The 20,265-nt window shown below is 37.9% G+C and overlaps 1 protein-coding gene across 10 annotated transcripts in view; it reads left to right on the top strand.

Moving 5' to 3' along the window:
• CDC42 (cell division cycle 42) overlaps positions 1-17,502 on the top strand; it is a 45,780-nt gene extending 28,278 nt beyond the window's left edge. For 7 of the 10 annotated variants that reach the window (XM_008531502.2, XM_070598870.1, XM_070598889.1 and 4 more), the window contains 4 exons: positions 1,955-2,027; positions 10,874-10,983; positions 11,132-11,329; positions 15,998-17,502. In XM_008531502.2, coding sequence (XP_008529724.1) covers positions 1,955-2,027; positions 10,874-10,983; positions 11,132-11,329; positions 15,998-16,087 — 471 coding nt within the window. In that variant the 3' untranslated portion in view covers positions 16,088-17,502. Of the gene's footprint in view, positions 1-1,954; positions 2,028-10,873; positions 10,984-11,131; positions 11,330-14,498 lie in introns of all 10 variants that reach the window. The other 3 variants (XM_070598925.1, XM_070598933.1, XM_008531503.2) reach the window with 2 other exon arrangements.
• Positions 17,503-20,265: the final 2,763 nt, after the last annotated feature.

Here is a 20,265-nt window from a genome sequence, read left to right as displayed (position 1 = left end):
GATTAATCAGTGCTTGGAGGTGTACTGGGGTGCTTTTTGGGGTCATGTAACTTCAGAGAAAGTAGTATGTGCCTCCACTTATTCTCCTTAGAGAGTAAGAGAGAATCTTTATGGAGCTGTTGTCTTAGCAGTGCTGGAGCTTCAAACTGGTTTTTAGGGGCAGAGAAGACCTCTTTTTGATATAAGATCACCAACAGAAGCCTTTGGGGGTTCTCTCCCACAAATGCTTTTTATCAGCTCCTTAGAAGAGTAGAGGGAAAATGGGAATAACAAAGGTAATGAAATGAGAGAGAGACAGAGAGTTATTTAGAGTAACACTCAGCTTGTGAAAGAATGTGTTTGGGGATCCAGTGTTTGTTCCAGGTTGGTTGACCAACTCAGTGGTGTAATTATGTTAAACACAGTTGTCCATTCAGTGGTGAGAGAGGAGCTAGGGTTGTCTTGGGCTGGCAACAACTGTCTCTGTTAAGTGAGCTGTTTTAGGGATTATGAAGAGCCTATGTATGATTAATATGGGACTAGTTTTGTTTGGAAGTGAAAACAAAGAAAATGAATGAGTATTTTAGGTTAATCGTCAGAGACGTGAGCATTGTTAAGAGGGTGAATACAGGTTAAAAGGTTGGCAATTACATTTAATTGGAATTGACAATCTATAATGTCCCCAGGTAGGTAAAGTGTTTAAGGTAGGGCAAGGCTATAGGAAGAAAGAGGATTAGTGTTCTTGGAGGGGGAGAATTTGAAGTTATAATTAAATACAAAATCATATTTCTGAATTGTCCCATTTGGGGACATTGTAAGTGAAAGAAGTTCTGAGGTCGAAGGGGACTTTTAGAGATCACGGATCTTGTTTCAGAGTGAGGGCAACCATCAGAATTTTTGTATTTCAGTCTCCATTAGGTGTTCTATTTAAGACGGGCTTGTGGATGTTTTTTATATATGTGTTTGTATGTGCATCTCTGGAAAAGGGTTAGATATGACTTAAGAAAATAACCTGTATGGGGTGAGACCTTAGCCACATTCTTTACGTTTCCTTGTTCTTTTATCAATAACTGATTTTCGTGTAACTACTACCTCCCCCATGCCCTTGCTTCCACACTTGTTTACATTTAAACAAGCTCTCAACAATCCATTAAAACATGGACCAGAAAATTAGAGAGCTAAAAGGTTAAGCAGGGCTGATGTAACGTCCTTCTTCTAGTTGGAAAGCATTGCTTTTCAATTGTAAATTCAAAGTGTTGGGTCTTTTTCTATTTAGCACCATTACATCCCATTTTCACAAATAAGTTTAATACAACCAATATTAGTATATACTGAATTTGCAGTCTACTTACAAATAAAGCATCTAGTTACAGGGGGTATCTCTTAGGCCATGTTGTTTGTATCTAGTAACATAACTCTCGTGCTGAAGTCCCAACAAATAATCTGCCAGCTTTTCTTGGACACTTTCCTTGTACCTTGAAAGAACCTTTTTTCTCTCTCATGGGTTTGTTTGCAACAAAGCTTTTCCTGTCTTGAACCCTGAAAGGAAAAAGATTATCATGGATCTAGGAGATTTTAATTCTAGATTAAAAGGAAATGGTCTATTAAATAATTTCTTAGAAATCAGATTGAATGTTGAGGTAAACTATAAACTGTCTGAAAAGTTTGAAACTTGAACAGGATCATTTTGTATAGCAAGGGACTCTGCTCCTGTGACACCTATAATCCTTCTGTGGCTTTTTAGCTAGGCTACTGGGGTAGAGCAGACATCCCAGAACACATCGCCTGTCACTTTTTCAAGAACCATTTAGCTCATGCAAGGGCTTAGTTGGCAAGATTGGTTATATAGGGAAGACGAACTAAGAGAGGATTAAGTCTTAGGAAGGAAAAGGAAACATCGCCTTAGCTGAAGAGTTGTCCTATCCCATGTTGGCCATCCTTGCATACTAACAGTGTTGTATTTTTGTGTTTTTAGGTTTTTGACAACTATGCAGTCACAGTTATGATTGGTGGAGAGCCATATACTCTTGGACTTTTTGATACTGCAGGTAAAAACTTGATGTCTGTTATAATGTTTTGGTCTGTAACTATAACAGTTGCTGGTTGTCTGTCTGTTTTGCACGTTTTAGGAACCTAGCATATTAGCAAACCACTTGACTTTTGTTAATAGTTAGGGGGAGGGGCTGGTCCCGTGGCTGAGTGGTTAAGTTCCTGTGCTCCGCTTCGGCAGCTCAGAGTTTCACTGGTTTGAATCCTGGGCACAGGCATGGCACTGCTCATCAAGCCATGCTGAGGCGGCATCCCACATGCCACAACTAGAAGGACACACAACTAAAAATACACAGCTATGTACCAGGGGGCTTTGGGGAGAAAAAGGAAAACTAAAATCTTAAAAAAAAAAATAGTTAGGAGGAGTGACTATCGTGATGGTCAGTACTTGACCAGGAGGCAGTCCCAGACCTGGAATGGCAAATAAGAGTTTGGAGTACCCTGGGTGGATGATGTGGAAGGAGATAAAGAAGGATGAGAGCAGAGTACATTAGACAAGCTATATTATCACTCTGAAATTTGGAGGCTTATTTTATTTAGTATGTATGTCTGTGTAATACATGCACAGATAGCTTCTTAGAATATAAAATAACAAGTTATCTGTATATTATATCTGAAAGTATTTTGAGGGCAAACTGATATCTAGCTCACAGTATTGACATTTGTGGTCAGCTTTTCAAATTATCTGTATATTATATCTGAAAGTATTTTGAGGGCAAACTGATATCTAGCTCACAGTATTGACATTTGTGGTCAGCTTTTCAAATTAAAGGAACAAATGACTTTCTTCCTTAAGTATATCCAATTCCTCAGTGTTATTTCCTCCTTGTTTTAACAGTGGCTACACGTCTTGATTTCTGACTTCTTTCTCTGTACTCTCTGTTATTATCAGCTCAGTTAGCTAAAGGAAAATTTCAGAAAGGTATCCTTTTAGTATGTAGGAATTCTAAACTTTTCGCTTTTTATGGGTTACCCTTTCGCTGTCTGCCTGCTGACATATTGCTCTTATGGAGTGTATTATACTGCCTACTTTGAGGAACTGTCTGGATTTAATTGGGGGGGGGGGAATTGAGAGACAACAGTAAACAGTTTAGAGATTAGTGGCTTTCTAATGGTGTCTTAGGCTTTTAAAATTTTTATGAATTAAAAATTATAAGGGTAATGGTATATTAGAGGAAACTTGGAAAATAGAGAAAATAAAAATGACCTATATCTACTGATAGGTGAGGGTTTTTCTGTGTTTATATGTGCCCTTGGAGGCAATCTATATGCAGAGCAAAGACAATTTATGGCTACTTGGGGTTGAAAACTAATTTTAAATTCCATAGCTTATTTTTTATAAACGTTTAAATTTAAATCAGTATTTTATTTTTTTAGCTTTATTAAAGTATAATACAATAGAACTCACTCAAGTGTTCGTTTGATTAATTTTGCTGACTATATAGTCATGTAACCTCCACCATAATCAAGGTATACCACTCTAGAAAATGTGCTTGTGCTCTGCACAGTCAGTCCCTTCCCTTGACCTGGTCTCAGGCAACCACAGACCTGCCTTCTGTCATCATAGTTTTGCTTTGTAGAATTTCATATAAATGGGATCACGTGATATGTATTCTTTCGTGTTTGACTTCTTTCACTTAGCATAATGTTTTTGAGATTCATCTGTCTTCTATCAGTAGTCTGCTTCTTTTTATTGCTGAGTAGTATTTCATTCTATGAATATAGCATAATTTGTTTATCCGTTTACCAGTTGATGGATGTTTGGGTTCCACTTTTAAGCTATTATGACTAATGGTGCTGTGAACATTTGTATACAAGTCTTTGTATGGATATATTTTATTTCTCTTCGGTAAATAGCTTGGAGTGGGTGAGCCTTTGAATTTAGTTGCATAACTTATTAAATTTATTATTAAAATAGTTAATTTTAACAGGTCATTATCAAGGTGGCCAAGGGTCCTTTGATTAATACTGGTTTATTTAACTTAGGTTGACAAGATTTTAATCCCAATCAACCTCATTTACAACTGTTAAATTTCTTCCAGCACTTCGAACTGCATTTATAAATTTAATGTATTCAGTTTTCTCTTTTAAGCAGTTCACTTTGCTTGACCTGACAAGTGAAACGGTCTCAAGTTTTTACATACGTTACTTTAATAGGCCTAATAACTTGTGATTTCCTGTATTTATGTTTTAATTTATCTTAAATAGTATTATTTACAACCTTCATGAAATTCTTTTAACATTTTTCAACAAAAAAATCTCAAGTCAGTTACTAAATTACACATTTCTAATTGGAGTCAGAAAACTAAATCTATCATGTTCTTTAATATGGCAGATTATTTTAAATATAAACACTGAGTGTTAATAAGGTTAGATTATTCCTATATGTAACTGAAAATTAACAGTAATAGTATTTGATTTATTTCACCTCTCTATTAGATTCTGAATCTTTCTGGGGGTTAAAAGACATTCACTGAGGAAATGATTTTACTGTCCCAGGCAAGTATGGGGGGATTTCCATCTCACCTGGTAGAGGTCACTATAAGCCAGAGATCTTTTTTGACAGGCCCTGCAGACCTAGGGCTGTCGGCATCCAGAACGAATGTGTCTTTGACACACTTAAGAGGAGATTTGTATTCTTCTGCAAAGGCCTTAATCTCAGAGTCCCCATCTCTGGTTCAAGTCATACCATTAACTCAGTTTTCTTTCTGCTGAAACTTTCATCCCCATTGAGATGGCCTCTGACTGGCTTTAACTCTTTGGTTGCATTTAATCTGTCGACTGTCATTTTGTTCTGAGTTCTTTTTATAGTATTCCTATCTCACCTCTGGCTGCAACTCTTGCAGATGTGTTTAAATAATATCAGTTAAGAGCAGAGATAAGGTTCTCCCTCTGACTCATGGCTTTATTTCTGCCTTTGTGGTCATAACACTAAATTCTTGTTTATGAGTCCCCACAGTTATTTTGTTCTTTTTTTTTTCCTGCGTATGTTTTACTATTGTGTGTATAGTTCTGTATTTAGCTTTTTACATTTAACATGTTTATATAGGCTCTTTCCCATGTTGTATGCTCATCACCCCACCACCAATTCCTTCTTATGTCAAAATTTTAGGGCCAGCCCTGTGGCCAAGTGGTTGGGTTCTCTCACTTTGCTTTGGATCCTGGGTGCAGACCTAACCCTGTTCATCAGGCCATGCTGGGTCGGCATCCCACATAGAAGAACTGGAAGAGCCTGCAACTAGGATATACAACTATGTGCTGGGGAGCTTTGGCAAGGAAAAAAAAAAAAGAGGAAGAGTAGCAACAGATGTTAGCTCAGGGCTAATCTTCCTCACCAAAAAAAACACACACTACCAAAAAAAAAAAAACCCCTACACACAATAATTGAATGTTATTCTTTATTACAAAGATGCAGGTTTTGCTTTTTATGGGAAAAAATAATCAAAATATAGATAAGCAAAAGGAGAAAATGAAAAAGCATCTATATTCAGAGACAGTCACGTCTTAAGTGTCTGTCCTAAGCAGAGCTCTTCCTATATGTTCATTATATTTCTACAGAGGAAAAAAACGAGATATTACTCTTTTTTTTCCCTCTCTGTTCCTGCCTTTTTCTCTTAAAAAGAATTTGGTAACATCTCTCAATGTTGTACTTGTATGTCATAGTTTTCATGGTTACATAGTAGTCTGTTGTGTGGCAGATCACACCACAGTGTAACTTTTTTTGTTAAGATTTGGGGTCCATTTGCAGTTTTCTTTTATATTATGACCTTTCCCTGCACAAACGTTTTTATATTTTGCCATTCTTTTTTGTCATTTTTTATCCTGATTTAATTTCACACTTAAGGAAAAGTTGCTAATATAGACTTCCTTACCAGATTCATCAGTTCTTAACATTTTGTGACATTCTCTCTCTATGTGTATTGTTTTTATTTCAGAGCCATTTGAGAGTAGGTTGCATACATCATGCCCTTTTGCTTTTTACTGTTTCAGTGTAGATTTCTTTTTTAAAGATTTTATGTTTCCTTTTTCTCCTCAAAGCCCCCCGGTACATAGTTGTGAATTTTTAGTTGTGGATCCTTCTAGGTGTGGCATGTGGGATGCCGCCTCAGTATGGCTTGATGAGTGGTGCCATGTCCATGCCCAGGATCCAAACCCGTGAAACCCTGGGTTGCCGAACCAGAGCACGAGAACTTAACCACTTGGCCACGGGGCAGGCCCCAAAGATGAGCTTTTTCTTTTCTTTCTTTCTTTCTTTCTTTTTTTTTTTTTAAAGATTGGCACCTGAGCTGACATTTGTTGCAAATCTTCTTTTTTTCCCCTCCTTCTTCTCCCCAAATCTCCCCAGTTCATAGTTGTATATTGTAGTTGTAGGTCCCTCTGGTTGTGCTATGTGGGATGCCACCTCAGCAAGGCCTGACGAGTGGTGCCATGTCCGTGCGCAGGATCTGAACTGGCAAAACCCTGGGCCGCTGAAGCAGAGTGCGCAAACTTAACCACTTGGCCGCGGGGCCAGCCCAAGTGTGTATTTCTTAAGAGAAAGGATAGTCTCTTAAGTGCACTTGTCAAATTCGGGAAACTTAACGTTATATATAGCATTTTAAACTTTAATCTGCAGTCAACTTTCTGATTTTGTCAGTTGTCCTAATAATGTCCCTTAAAGCAGTTTTCTTCTGGTACAAGTTCTGATCTAGGATCACACATTGCACGTTGTCGTTCTCTTTAGTCTGTATCCATTAATATGGAACATCAGCCTCTCATGCCATTGGTGTGTTTTAGGGAAACAGGCCAGTTATTTTATAGAATGTTTCTCAGTTTGAGTTTGTCCCTTTCCTCATGAGTAGAGTCAGGTTATGCATTGATCTGCTTTCGCTGATTCTGTTTTTTCTTTGTTTTGTTTTTTAAAAAATAAACTCCGTTCTTTCATGGAGCTGTTTTCTAGTATCTGACAATTTTCTGCAATTATTGATCCATTATATTATCAAGAATGACAGTATTCTCCATGGAGATATTTATGGCCTTCTTGATCTCTAGTTTAGTGCTATTGTAGAATCTTCCAGAGGGATTTTGATTTCAGTCTTCAGTAAATTCTGCATTAACATGCATTAGTCTAGATTTTTGCAGATGTTATACATAAAATGGTAGGAATCTCGGATTCCAGAGTGCCCTCATTTATTTTTGGATTTTTTCTTTTTTTCATTAGATAAAAGATTTTGTGAACTTATTTAGGAATAAGCCCAATGACACAGATGAAACAGGATCACTAAGTGCCATTAACTTCTGAATAATTTTTTTTTGTTTTTAAGATTGGCGTCTGAGCTAATAACTGTTGCCAGTCTTCTTTTTTTTTTTTTCTGCTTTTTCTCCCCAAATCTCCCCAGTACATAGTTGTATATTTTAGTTCTGAGTCCTTCTAGTTGTGGCATATGGGACGTCGCCTCAGCGTGGCCTGGTGAGCGGTGCCATGTCTGCGCCCAGGCCGAACTGTGGCCGAACTGACGAAACTCTGGGCCGCCACAGCGGAGTGCATGAACTTAACTATTCGGCCACGGGGCCGGCTTTGAATTCTGGATAATTGATTGTAGGAAAAATGTTTAGCTTTTAGTCTGTAGTGGTAAATAGTATGAAATGTTTATTTTGCTTTCTTCTTGTGTTTGTAATGTCCTACTGGAATTTCCTAAAAATGTTGCTTTTTGACAGTGTTCTTATTTTTCATGCCGTATGATCCCTTTAGACTTCTCATATAGACCGGAGTCCTCAGTTGATACTGACTTTGTGCCTCTTGAATTTGAATTTTAAATAGTGAGATGCTAGGGGCTAGCCCCGTGGCTGAGTGGTTAAGTTCACATGCTCTACTTCGGATCCTGGGCACGGACCTGGCATTGCTCATCAGGCCACGCTGAGGTGGCATCCCACATGCCACAACTAGAAGGACCCACAATTGAAAATATATACAACTGTGTATAGAGGGCTTTGGGGAGAAGAAGGAAAAGAAAAAAAAATCTTAAAAAACAAATAGTGAGATTCTAAGCAAGGAAAAGAGCAGCAATTCATGAGCTGTGTCCCTGTGTTTTGGCAAGTGTTAGAAGTTACAGTGACTGGTGTGCTGTTAGAATAGGAATAATTTAGTGCTTGTAGGGAAAACCTGTCTTACGCAGTAGAGTGAAATTTCCTTGATCATGTTGTATACCTTAAAGGACGCTGCCAGAGGATAGCACTGCGTCTCTCTTTAGTGAATAGTGGCTATTTGTGATTTACTTAGGGGATAAATTTTAGTGGATAAATTATGCTTGGGTATTGAAGAGTCTTGCACATCTAAGGGACCATATTCATTCTATTTCCTTAAGTGTAGTGCTTGTAGCAGAGTAGAGGTAAGGTAGCCTACTTTTTGTTTATTGAACACTTCTAATTTTTTTTCTCTTTGGGAAATGAAAGATTTTTATAGTTTTGAGGGCTTGTTCATCACAAATAAATGGACTGACCAATACTGCTTTGGATCTGGTATTCAAAAAAAAAATGGCTGTATTTGTTTTCTGTCACCAGTCCATCTGAATAGAAGGTTGGTTGCTTGTAAAACATTGGGCATTCATTTAGATGCTCTGAGTGGTGCCCAGGAATGTAAGCTGGGATCTGTTTTTGATGCTCACTTACACTGATTGCAGGGGCTGAACGACTAAAAACGAAACCTTTTCTAGTCTATGCCAGGCTTAATCTTTTTGAAATGTATTCCATTTAAATATGGAATACGGCTAAGAAAAGGTATATGAACATCTGTGCTGCTTTTTACAAGGCTTGGTTAACTGTTTTGCCTGATTTTTTAAATTTATTTTTTTTGTTGTTTTATTGTACCTTTCGTGTGTGATCTTCAAGTCCCAGCTAGTGTTAGAGCTCAGACAGCTTAGACCGAGAGAACTGCTCAGGAGTTTGGCTGATTCTGTTTTCTTTAAGCCTCTTCTTTCCTTTGTAATCCCTTCTATGCCTGTAATTAAACCTTAGAATTTAAGAAGTGATAGTTATCCATCTAAGTGCATACCTTTGAATTCCTTTGACTCTGACCCTCGCGTCTTGTTATAGTAAGTATTCAATAAGTGTTAGAGGTACTGATGGTGATTTTATTGTTTTGTAACCTCTTTCATTTTGAACTTCTCTTTTAACTTTAATTTCTGCATTGTCCTGAAGATAGCTTTGTTGTCTACTTACGATGTATTGCTTATTTAGATGGCAATAATAGTAACATCTTCTTGTATTCTCTGTCGATGCTGGCAAAAAAAAAAATTCACTGGCATACACAATATTTAACTTTTGTTTTTTCCTTTGAAAAACCTTTTATCGTGGTAAAATACATATAATGAAATTTACCATTTTAATCATTTTTAAGTGCACAGCACAGTGGCATTAAGTACTTAACTATTCTTTTAATATAGGGTGGCTGACTGGAGCTCCGTTTTGAGATTGAAGCATTAAATCCTTCCCCTGCAGCTCCCCCTCTCCTCTCTCCGTTTTGGAAATGTATATGGGTGTTCTTGACAACTGTCTGTCTGGAAATAATTTCAAGCCTATAGAACAGTTGCGAGAATGGTACCAGGAGCCCCCATATACCCTTTAACCAGATTTACCAATTACAAGCATTTTCCCTATTTTTCTCTCTGTATTATTCTCTTTCAACATATATACACATTAATTGTTTTCCCCTGAATTATTTGAGAGAAAGTTGATACAGCATAGCCATTTAGCCTTGAATAAGTATAAATTTCCTAAGAATAGAGACATTTTTGTCTAACTATAATAATCAACTTCAGAAAGTTTAACATTGAATACAGTACTTTGTCTATATTGCACTTGTTTCAGCTGATCCACATTCAGTTTTTTCTGCTTTCAGTACAGGATCATGTATTGCATTTGGTTGTCTTATCTCTTTAGTCTCTTAATTTGGATCAGTTCTTCAGCCTTTTTTGGTCTTTCATGACATTTTTTTTCTGGAATACAGGCCCATCCCTTCTCTCCTCCCTTTAGAAAATGTTCCTCATTTTGGATTTGCTCAGTGTTTCCTCATGATTAGATTCAAGTGGTACTATTTTGGTTGGAATACTACATTAGTGATTTGTCTTTCTCAGGATATAAATCTAGAGGCACATGATATCCACTCATTGGTGATGGTGATTTTGATCACTCAGTCAAGGTGATGTCCAGTTTCTTTACAGTGTAGTTATGTTTTTCTCCTTTGGGGATCTTGAGATCATACAAATGATCTTTGAGATCATACAGATATTCTCCTTTTCACCAGAATTTTTCCCATATAGCTTTAGCATCCGTTGATTCTTGTTGAGTTATATTTTCTAATTATTCTCAATTTCAGATACGCATTTTATATGTGCACATTAACTAAACATGTCTACCTGCTTTGGTAGACATGATGGACAATGGATTTTGTCAGCTGGGTTTCACTGAGAATTTTTGTTTCCTTAAATGGTTCACTGTGGTTGTTTCTTAACCAGATCTGAGTAGGACTGATTTTTAACCATTTCTGTAGCAATAGTTTATTGTTTTTATTATAATGTTATTGTTGGGTTAATATAGACACAAAGATTGAAAACTAGAAACTGGTAATAAATAATATATAAAAAATTCATTACTGATCTAAGGGCTTGAAATATTAAATAGAATTAGCTGAGTGAGAATATTACTCAAATACTACATTACAAAGCCATACGTTTTATTAGCTACGTTACTTTCTCATTAGTAGTCAGTGTGCTGTTAGCTGCGTGTTTAGTCTGTTGACTGATGTGTGATTTTAGTGCTGTGAGGACAGCATGATTTAGTTGCTAATTTCTCCATTTTCTCCTCCTAGGGCAAGAGGATTATGACAGATTACGACCGCTGAGTTATCCACAAACAGATGTGTTTCTAGTCTGTTTTTCAGTGGTCTCTCCATCCTCATTTGAAAATGTGAAAGAAAAGGTAAGTTGGTGAGATATTCTTGCCCTGAAAAGGTTGTCACAGAACTTCTATTGACTTGTCGGTAGCTTTAGAGTCTTGTGGATTAATGCAGGTGTATTTTTTAATACCCTTTTAAAACTTTAAAAATTTTTTAATACCTTTTTTCTAGTGGGTGCCTGAGATAACTCACCACTGTCCAAAGACTCCTTTCTTGCTTGTTGGGACCCAAATTGATCTCAGAGATGACCCCTCTACTATTGAGAAACTTGCCAAGAACAAACAGAAGCCCATCACTCCAGAGACTGCTGAAAAGCTGGCCCGTGACCTGAAGGCTGTCAAGTATGTGGAGTGTTCTGCACTCACACAGGTGAGGCCTGTGGGGAACCCCATGTTTGTTTACCGTTAAGTCGTTTCTTAGAGCATTAGGATTCAGGTTTTATTTCTAACAATGGTCCACAGTGCTCAAGAAAGCTGCCCAGGAAGACTGACCAGTTCCATAGTGTATATTCTTTTGCTAGAGAATTCTGTGTTTATGGAGAAAATTATTAGCCTTTAAGTAAAGCTCTTGTGTTGGTGACCTCCCATGTTGTGCTGAATCATTTGTAGTGGTCAGAGATTGTGTTAAAAAAAAAATTATGGGAAAAGTTCATAATAGAAAGTCCATAAAAGTTCATATGGGATTAGCACAAACTTAGAGTATGTGAGTGATTTTGTTTTTTCCCCAGAGACTTAAATTTTTATCTAAATATATCTGATCTTTTCTTGCCGATTCTGACAATTGATGCTACACTGTTTCTGGGATAATTCAACTGGGATAGAGAATTAGTCATAATAATTGGGACTTCCATGTTAGAGAAAACTGCCTTGGCTGTTTTTCAAGCATGCTTTATGTCGTGTCTCTATTCTTAAGTTTTTGAAGGCATTTCTTCCTCATGCAGTCCTCTTTCTTTCTCTCCCTTTCTGAATGATTTAATTGGAGCTCTTCTCAGAGTTTGATGGGAATCGTCAGATTCTGAGGACAGGGAGCAAAGTTAGATATTTAGAGTGAGAGTTGTACCTGACCTCTGTGGTTTCATTTTTTCACCTTCATGATCTCACTGACCCATTCTCCCATGTAAGTACCGTTCTGGGGGCGAAGGGAAGAAGCGCAAAACTTCTTTATTCTACTGGTACTGGTGCTTTGACGTTTAACAGTCAGGAGACATGCCTGATCAAAATAGGGCAGAGCCAAAAGATGGAGGTTTCCTGCAATTACATTAAATCCACTTACATTTATCACGCTTACTTTTTCAGGTAATTGTTCTTTTTTAAGTTTTTTAAAAACACTATTGGATTCTCGATTATATGTATACTAAGATAAATGGCATATGTAATTACATATCATGTGTGTACTAGGTATTCAGTATGAGGGCCTAGACATAATTTAATAATCTCCACTTAAGCACTAGGTTGGCTATTAAAAGATAACATTTTTATGCTTAGCTGGATATTCCACAGGATCACTTCAAGGCCTGATATCATTCTCCCAAACCCAATTTCCCTTGGCAATTTAGTTTCGTTGTCAAAGCACATATTTAAAGGTTCAGAAGATTCTTTGTCTTCTCACACATCACTGACTGATATTTTAAAAAAATTCCTGATACTTCTGTGTTTTGATACCATCCTCAGAAAAGTTTGTGTGTGTTGGGGAAGGATGTGTGTGGAACATGCATGTCAGATTATAACTAACTATGTGCATCTGTTTCATACCCCTGTTCTCTAAATATGTGTTGCTTTTGGGGGAAATGGAGGCAAGTAGGCCATATGGACCCAATTTTAGATCACTGATGAAGCTTAGAGAATTGGACGCTTCTATTTTTTAACACTATGAACAGGTTTATATAGTAAGTCACTTTGTAGAGAATAGGAGTTTGAAAAAGTCTTAGCAACTACATTTTTCTTACCAGATTTTGAAGTTTGGAGAAGTCAAAAGAGGGGAAGATAGAGAGTGGGGTCTCTAGTTGTGTTTGGGAGCTGGAACTGTTAGGACTCCAGATTTTGTTTGTTGGTTCCTCTAAAACTGAACTCTTTATATAATCAGATAGTGTGGGTAAAGCAAAGATTAGTTTTGTTTTGTAGGGGATTAGTTGATCTTTGTCAATATGCAAGAAAAGATTTGCTGCTTATTAAGGGATGCCCTAGTTTCTAGTAACTGTCCTCTTTTTTTTTTTAATAAAATATATTTCCCTTTCTATCCTCTCCCCTTCCTTTTATATTTTACCACCAGAATTTGCTCCTAGATGTGTAGAAAGAATTTTAACTTTTGTTTAGCATTTCTGCTTTGTAAAAGAAATAGAAAGAAGAAAACTTTTTAACTTCTTTGCTTCTTTTTAAGTGCTTACTGTTGTTTCTCCGCTGTTTTGTACCTAATGGAATGTGTGGGCGCCAGTCGTCTGGGATGCCATGGTGTGGGTAGGGTGGGGGTGGGAATACCTGGGGTAGGTTGGAGCTAGCACTTGTTACTGTGTTCTGGGACTTTTGGGCAATTTTTACTTGGGATCAAACTGACCCTAAAGAACGTGTGAAACTTTTTTGGGTGGTAAACCTGTGACTTCAGATTTAGGTGAGTTTAGGTGAGTCTCTAGACCTGGGCCCAAGGTACCGGTACTACTGAGTCACACTGTCACGTTGGAGTTCTGGCTGAGGTGTAAGTGTATTTCTGTATCTTAATCCCTGTAGATCTGAGAATATTCCTTGTTTTCACTCCTTGCTTTATGCTCTGATACCACTGTGGACATCTTAAAGCATTGGACTGCTTGCTAAAACTCATTCTAGGACCCCATTCTTTGTTTTCCTATGACTTGGGTGGTGGTTACTTGCTCTAATAACATTACTGAATAACTGAAGTGTATGCTGTTTCTAGAGTCTGCTCTGTAAACTTCTCCCAGTTTGTACTGTTGAACAATTAACACTCTTTCTAAATGTCTGAACCTTTTTGTTCTGGGAAACTAGTTTACTCTGATTAATCCCATCCAGATATGTCATTGAATCTAGAAACATGTAGCATGCTTGTTAGTCTGCTCTTTGTGTCCTTCAGTTATTCAGGGGCTGAATTCACAGAAGCCTGAAAGTGTAATCGATTTTGTTCCAAAATGTGTGTGCCATTCTTATCATTAGAAATACTTGGGAATTCTACAAGCCTTAGTTATCCAGTGCACCTATCTTGTGTTTACTTAACCATTTTTCTCTCCTGGCATTATTTTCGTTAAAATGTTGTAATATTAGATTTCAAAGTGTGATTGTTTTAGAAGTCAACATACGACATTTTCATAAAAATTGCTTTCTTGCTCAATTAACCTTTTTTGAGGTAAGAAGTTTCTGTTCAGTGGTCTCCTCTCCTGATAGTGAGCCTAAGACCCAGCTTTCTGCGGTGGTTTTTCTTAACAGATGTTGCTTCTGTGAATTCAGCCCTCTTAATCCGGACTGCTGTTGTATCTGCTCGTCTTTCCAATCCTCTAACCTGGCTGCTGTTCTCTCTCCTCCCCTCTGTCTTGTAGAGAGGTCTGAAGAATGTGTTTGATGAGGCTATCCTAGCTGCCCTCGAGCCTCCGGAAACTCAACCCAAAAGGAAGTGCTGTATATTCTAAACTGTTTTCTCCTTCCCCTCTTTGCTGCTGCTTCCTGTCCCACTACTGTAGAAAGAGCGTTTAAAAACAAAGGAATAAAACCATCCTGTTTGAAAGCCTCTGCGTCTTTTTACTCACCACCTTAGAGCAACCTCTGTATTAGTTTTTGATCAAGAATGCAATATCTTATAGACTTTTTTTGTGATCAGTAGTCAAGTTGGACTTGTTTAACTTTCTGCTGCTTGAGTTGCCTGATGCTCAGAGCTTTTTGGTTTGGATTACTATTGCAAAAGGGAACTTGGTCTGGCATTGAGAATGTCCTCTTGGAGAAAATACGAAGAGTTTGAACACTTCTAGATCTTAGTTCTAGATTGAGAAAATGACGCAAACATCATTTTGCTCTTATGATCAATTGTTAATTGTAATTGCATGACAAACTTTATGGAAAAAGGGTGACCTGCTAGTAGAGTGTAATGGGGAAGGGAGGATTGTTTTCTGGTTCTCCTCTGTGCAGTGAATCTTTGTGTTGCTATTGCTTTGGCTGTCTGTGCTGTAGTGGAGTATTTGTCAGTCTGGGGTGGGGAAGATATTGATGTATCTGCTACTGCTTTATGAGATCATTTGTTACATTATCTTTTAAGAACAGCATCCATTTTAATAGTTGAATTAAGATTTGTTAATGTTGAGATGTAAAGCTGCCACCTTTATATTTTCCTGCTTCTGATTTTATTGTTGTGAGGGAAACATACAATTGTGGTTACCTTCAAATTTTGAAATTAAAAATATACAATTGTTTGTATAAATGCCTGATGAAGCTTTATTCATGTATTGCACTGACTGGCTCTGGTTTTACATATGTATCAGGTACCCACATTTTTGCTTCCTTGAATCCCCTTGGCTCTGCCTCATTGTGGGATAAAGGGAGTTCAGAGTGCATATCTTCGATGCATTCACTGTACTTGCTCTCTCCATCTTTGCCTGCGCCTTCCATAGAGTAAGGATGCCACTGCCTGGTGTCCGTCCTCTCAGTCCTGTTCCATATCCAGCTGTTGCATTCGAATGCAGAGCTGCTTCACTTGTTTCTGTGTAAAGTGTTTCAGCAGCACATTACAAAACTCTCATACTGAATGAGCAAATGACACATGTGCTTGTTTGCTTGTTGTGACATACATTGGTCTGCAGAAAGCTTTCTCAAAGGACCACTGTCTCACTCATGAATATCTGCTCCTCTGCTCCTGAACTGCTGGATCCTTCCAGTGCCCTGCCTGGACAAAACTTGGTGAAGTGAGATGATTGTGTTGAGATTCAGGGTTGTTTTTAATGTTTCGTTCTTTGCCAACTCTTGGGGATTTGAATGTTTTAATTTTGATGTTCAACTTTGTTATTCTGAGAATCAGACTGCCCATTTTTTTCTCTCTACCCCTTTTCAGAAAGGCCTAAAGAATGTATTTGATGAAGCAATATTGGCTGCCCTGGAGCCTCCAGAACCGAAGAAGAGCCGCAGGTGTGTGCTGCTATGAACGTCTCTCCAGAGCCCGTTCTGCACAGCTGGTGTCGGCATCGTACTAAAAGCAATGTTTAAATCAAACTAAAGATTAAAAATTAAAATTCGTTTTTGCAATAATGACAAATGCCCTGCACCTACCCACATGCACTCATGTGAGACAAGGCCCATAGGTATGGCCCCCTTCCCCCTCTCAGTACTAGTTAATTTTGAGTAATTGTGTTGTCAGAAAAGTGATCAGTACTAGTTTTTGTTTTGTCGTTTCAAAAAGTTTTTTTTTCTGTTTAAAAGCAAGGCATGCTTGTGATGACTCTGTAACAGACTAATTTGGGTTGTTGAAGCTGCTCCCGGGTTCTGCTCTGGAGAGTAATCTGGGACAACTAGGTTTTTTGTTTTTGTCTTTTTTTTTTTTTTTGGCGGGGGCGGGGGCGGGGATTGTGTGTGGGGTTTGTTTTTATTTAGTCATGTTTTTTTAATTGATTAACCATTGGACAGCCCTTAAGGAGAGGAGGACGGATTGATTCCACATTCCACTTCCTAGATCTAGTTTAGAAAACGTGTTCCCCACCTGGTGCTCTTAGGAAGGAGTATAGGAAATGCCTCATTTAATAACATACTCCTTTTTGAAAGTTGCCTTTTCTCTCCACCCTTGAGTAGGTCCAGTATTTGATGAAACTCATGAAAGTGGGTGGAACCTGTCTTGCCCCTCCTCTTTTCTAGGATGCACTATATATGTGACTGTGACTTTCAAGGAAATTTGTTTGCCATTTGCTGATTTTTTTGAAGTTAATTTCTAACTTCTTTCACTGATAAATGAAGAAAAGTATTGCACCTTTTCAAATACACCAAATGGATTGAGTATGTAATTAAACATTTTTTTCCCTGTCAGTCATTGTCTTATATGCTTAGCATAGATGTGCAGCATAATAGTGTATGATATGGTGTTCCTAGAACACAACTGAAGACCTGGTATATGGAGGAAGTATGAGGGGTGGTGCTGGAAGACAGATGGCTATGGAATGATTCACATCCTCTTTCAAGTTGTGAGGATGGAGACCTGCTTCATTAAGAAGCTGAGGGTGGGGTGGGGGTGGGGAGAACATTTAACAACATGGGGGGACCAGTCAGGGGAATCCCCTTATTTCTGTTTTGCATATGAGGAACCCTAGAGCAGCCAACTGAGGCTGTCTAGTTTAATAAAAATCATGGCAAGAGTCTTATGAAGACTCTTCCTAAGTGTTAATAGGGATTTTATCAGCTTGTTTTGGTTGCAGTTTCCAATTTTTAAAAATGTTTCGGTAATATTCTCCACCTCCCCTAAATCCTGATTCCTGTAGATTCATTAGTGTTGAACAAGTGCTTTCTCATGTCTCAATTCTTTGTATCTGCATTCTTTTCAGATGTATTAAACAAACAAAAAACCCTTCACAAGCCAGCCTGAGGGTTGTTATTTTTCCCTCCGCCTCTTACTTTTTAGATATTTAGGAGTGGGTACTTAACTCTTATTAGCATCAATTTCTAACAAATTTCAGGATAAGATTTTAAAGCTTTATTATTTTTATGTACTTTCTTTTCTGGCATTCAGTTTGAGATAATGTTTTTCCCTCCATATTTTCAGATTTGTGCCGTCTCCTCTAAATTTGGCAGATAGCCTACAAACTCCTCTTAAATACCGAGTGGGTTTGTAATAGTTCTTAGTGAGGAAATGTTTAGGAAGCTCACTGCTCATGTTGTTGGAAGGAAATGACAGCACACTCTAATCCATCCATTAGTTGGAAAGCAGCCAGTTTCCCTCCCAATTTTCTGTATCAGTGGTTTTCAAACTTTGTTGCTTACTGGAGTGCACCTTGGACAATGGGTTATTTAAAAGCTTTCCAGGTATTTTCAAAATGCAGCCAAGTTTGAGAACTACTGCTCCTAGGTTGTTAAACCAAACTGCCTCTATCAGATTCTAGATTCTGTGCTGTGAATCTGAATATGGAACACATTTTCTTTAGGTGACAAGAATGATTCACTTACCTTAAGGGCATTATATTGATCTGTATGACAATCTTTGAAACTAAGAACTGTTAATCCAGTTAATAAGGTTGATACAGTATAGCCTCCTTTTGCTGGTTTTCTTTGTGGAGTCTTTGGCTTGATTCTGTACTGTGCTAGAACTAAGCTGGGTGGTTGGGAATAGGTTAGGAAGAGTCAGGTCTAAGCTTTACTGTTTTAACCAATGTGTCTGTCTTACTCCTCGTTGACCGTACTAGGAAGAGACAGCTGGATTGTGCCGTGAGACCGTGGGGAGCAGGGACTGTGTATCTTTAGTTCTTATACAGTGGCATTTAGGTCTATCCTGATAATTGCTGTATCCTTGGCCTAGAGCACTGTTTGACACATAAGAGATGGCTCTTAAAATAGTCGTTGGATGCGAACATGATTTCAAGAATGAATAAATGAAATGAAGCAGGTCACTGTTGTGTTGATGAATTATCTACACATTAAAACAACAGAGGTGACAGGAAATTGATTGAAGCTAACATTGTTTTCTGATTAAATATGTTTAATTTGACTTCCACATATCAGAAGAACATGGCTGGCTAGTGTATGAAGCTCATGTTGTTTTCTGTTTGACTTAGCAAACTTGTCTGTCATCTTGGCTTATGAGTGATACTACCCAGCGGTGTGATCTAGAGGTTGGAAAAGGGTTATTTAAAACAGTCCTTAGCAGACTTAGCTTGTGGCAAAATTTGCAACATTTAGGCTAATACAACACTAACACGTCACTGGTTTTCTAAAATGTTGTTTTACTTAAGGTCTTAGAAATAGATTCTGTAGTTTGTTCCAGTTGCATCCTTAGAGCTGGATTTTATGCCAGTAGGAGAGTTATTCTAAGGGGAAGGGAGGATTGTGGTATGAAAGGAAGAATTGCAATATTTCCTTTATTCTAACATATACTTTTCCTCACGTTTTCATATTATAATCAGAATATCTGTTAAAATTTGTGTGTACATTTAATGTAGTACTTTTTCTTTTGGTTCTGAAATCAGTGATGTCTTCTAATTATTATCTTCACAGAATAGATAAAATAATGAATTTTTTTTTCTTCATTGTTAGGTTTGGACTATTTTTTTTTCTCCTCCCATTTTGATGTTATTAGTGGTTATTTGGCTGCTGAGTGCTAAGAAACTCTGGTATACAGGGAGCCTGCTCCTTGAGAAGGGTCGAAACTTACTCCCAGCTGGGTACAGCTAACATACGTTGGAAATTTGGTATGTAACAGTGTGGAGAAGGGACAGCATTTCACCAGGAAGTGGCAACTCCATTCTCTTTCAGGAAGGGCTGAGCTCTTCATGGTTAGGGTATCTCTGAATGATGTGTGAGGGAAAGTAGCTTTAAATCACCTTGCTAATTTAGCTTTCCTTGTTTTCTGTAAGCCTTGCCCCGAGTTCCCCCAACTTCAGAGCATGGTGATTTGACTACATAGAACAACAGAAGACCTCACTTTATTATTTTCTTTCCAGGGCTGTTTAAATACTTTAAGTTTATATATTACTTTGAGTTTTTCCGAAAATGCCCTGCCTTTTTTTGTTAAGCCTCATTTTATCAGCTATTGCTACAGTACTGTTTCATTACAAACCACCCTAATGCTCAGTGGCTTACTACAAGAAGCATTTGTTCTTCTCACTCTGGATCAGTTGGGCTTTGCCTCCAGGCTTCAGATTTGGCTCAGTTTGACTCTTTGTTTCTCATTCTGGAGCCTGGCTCCAGACAGCAGTGGCTACCCAAGAATGGACTTCTCATGGTGAGCCTCTTGAGCTGAGGAGGATGCAAGGTCAAGCACATTTAAAATTTCTCACATTCCATTGCTTAGGATTCCATATAAGCCAAGCCCAAAGTCTATCCCACTCATTCATTCATATTTAGTAAATTTAAAAATAGATTTTTATAAGCACTTAATAAGGCTCTGAGGATATAGCAGAGAATAAAATAGATGTGGGCTCCTGGCTTCTGGCTGGAATTTTCTTTCCCTTAGAATTTTGATAGCTGCCTCTTCTTGAATAACCATGTGATCTCATTCTAGTTAGAATGACTCTCCAGAGAATAGAAATCTTGTCTGTGTGTGCATGCCCATGACAACACATTTATTCATCTGAGCGCTTGTTCCATACTGGGCCCTGGAGACACTGGAGAATGAAGCCCCCACTC

The sequence above is a fragment of the Equus przewalskii genome, chromosome 2, assembly GCF_037783145.1.
Source record: "Equus przewalskii isolate Varuska chromosome 2, EquPr2, whole genome shotgun sequence".
NCBI classification, from domain to species: Eukaryota; Metazoa; Chordata; class Mammalia; order Perissodactyla; family Equidae; genus Equus; species Equus przewalskii.
The sequence above is the reverse complement of the archived record's forward strand: the minus strand, read 5'-3'. Positions and strand labels throughout refer to the sequence as shown.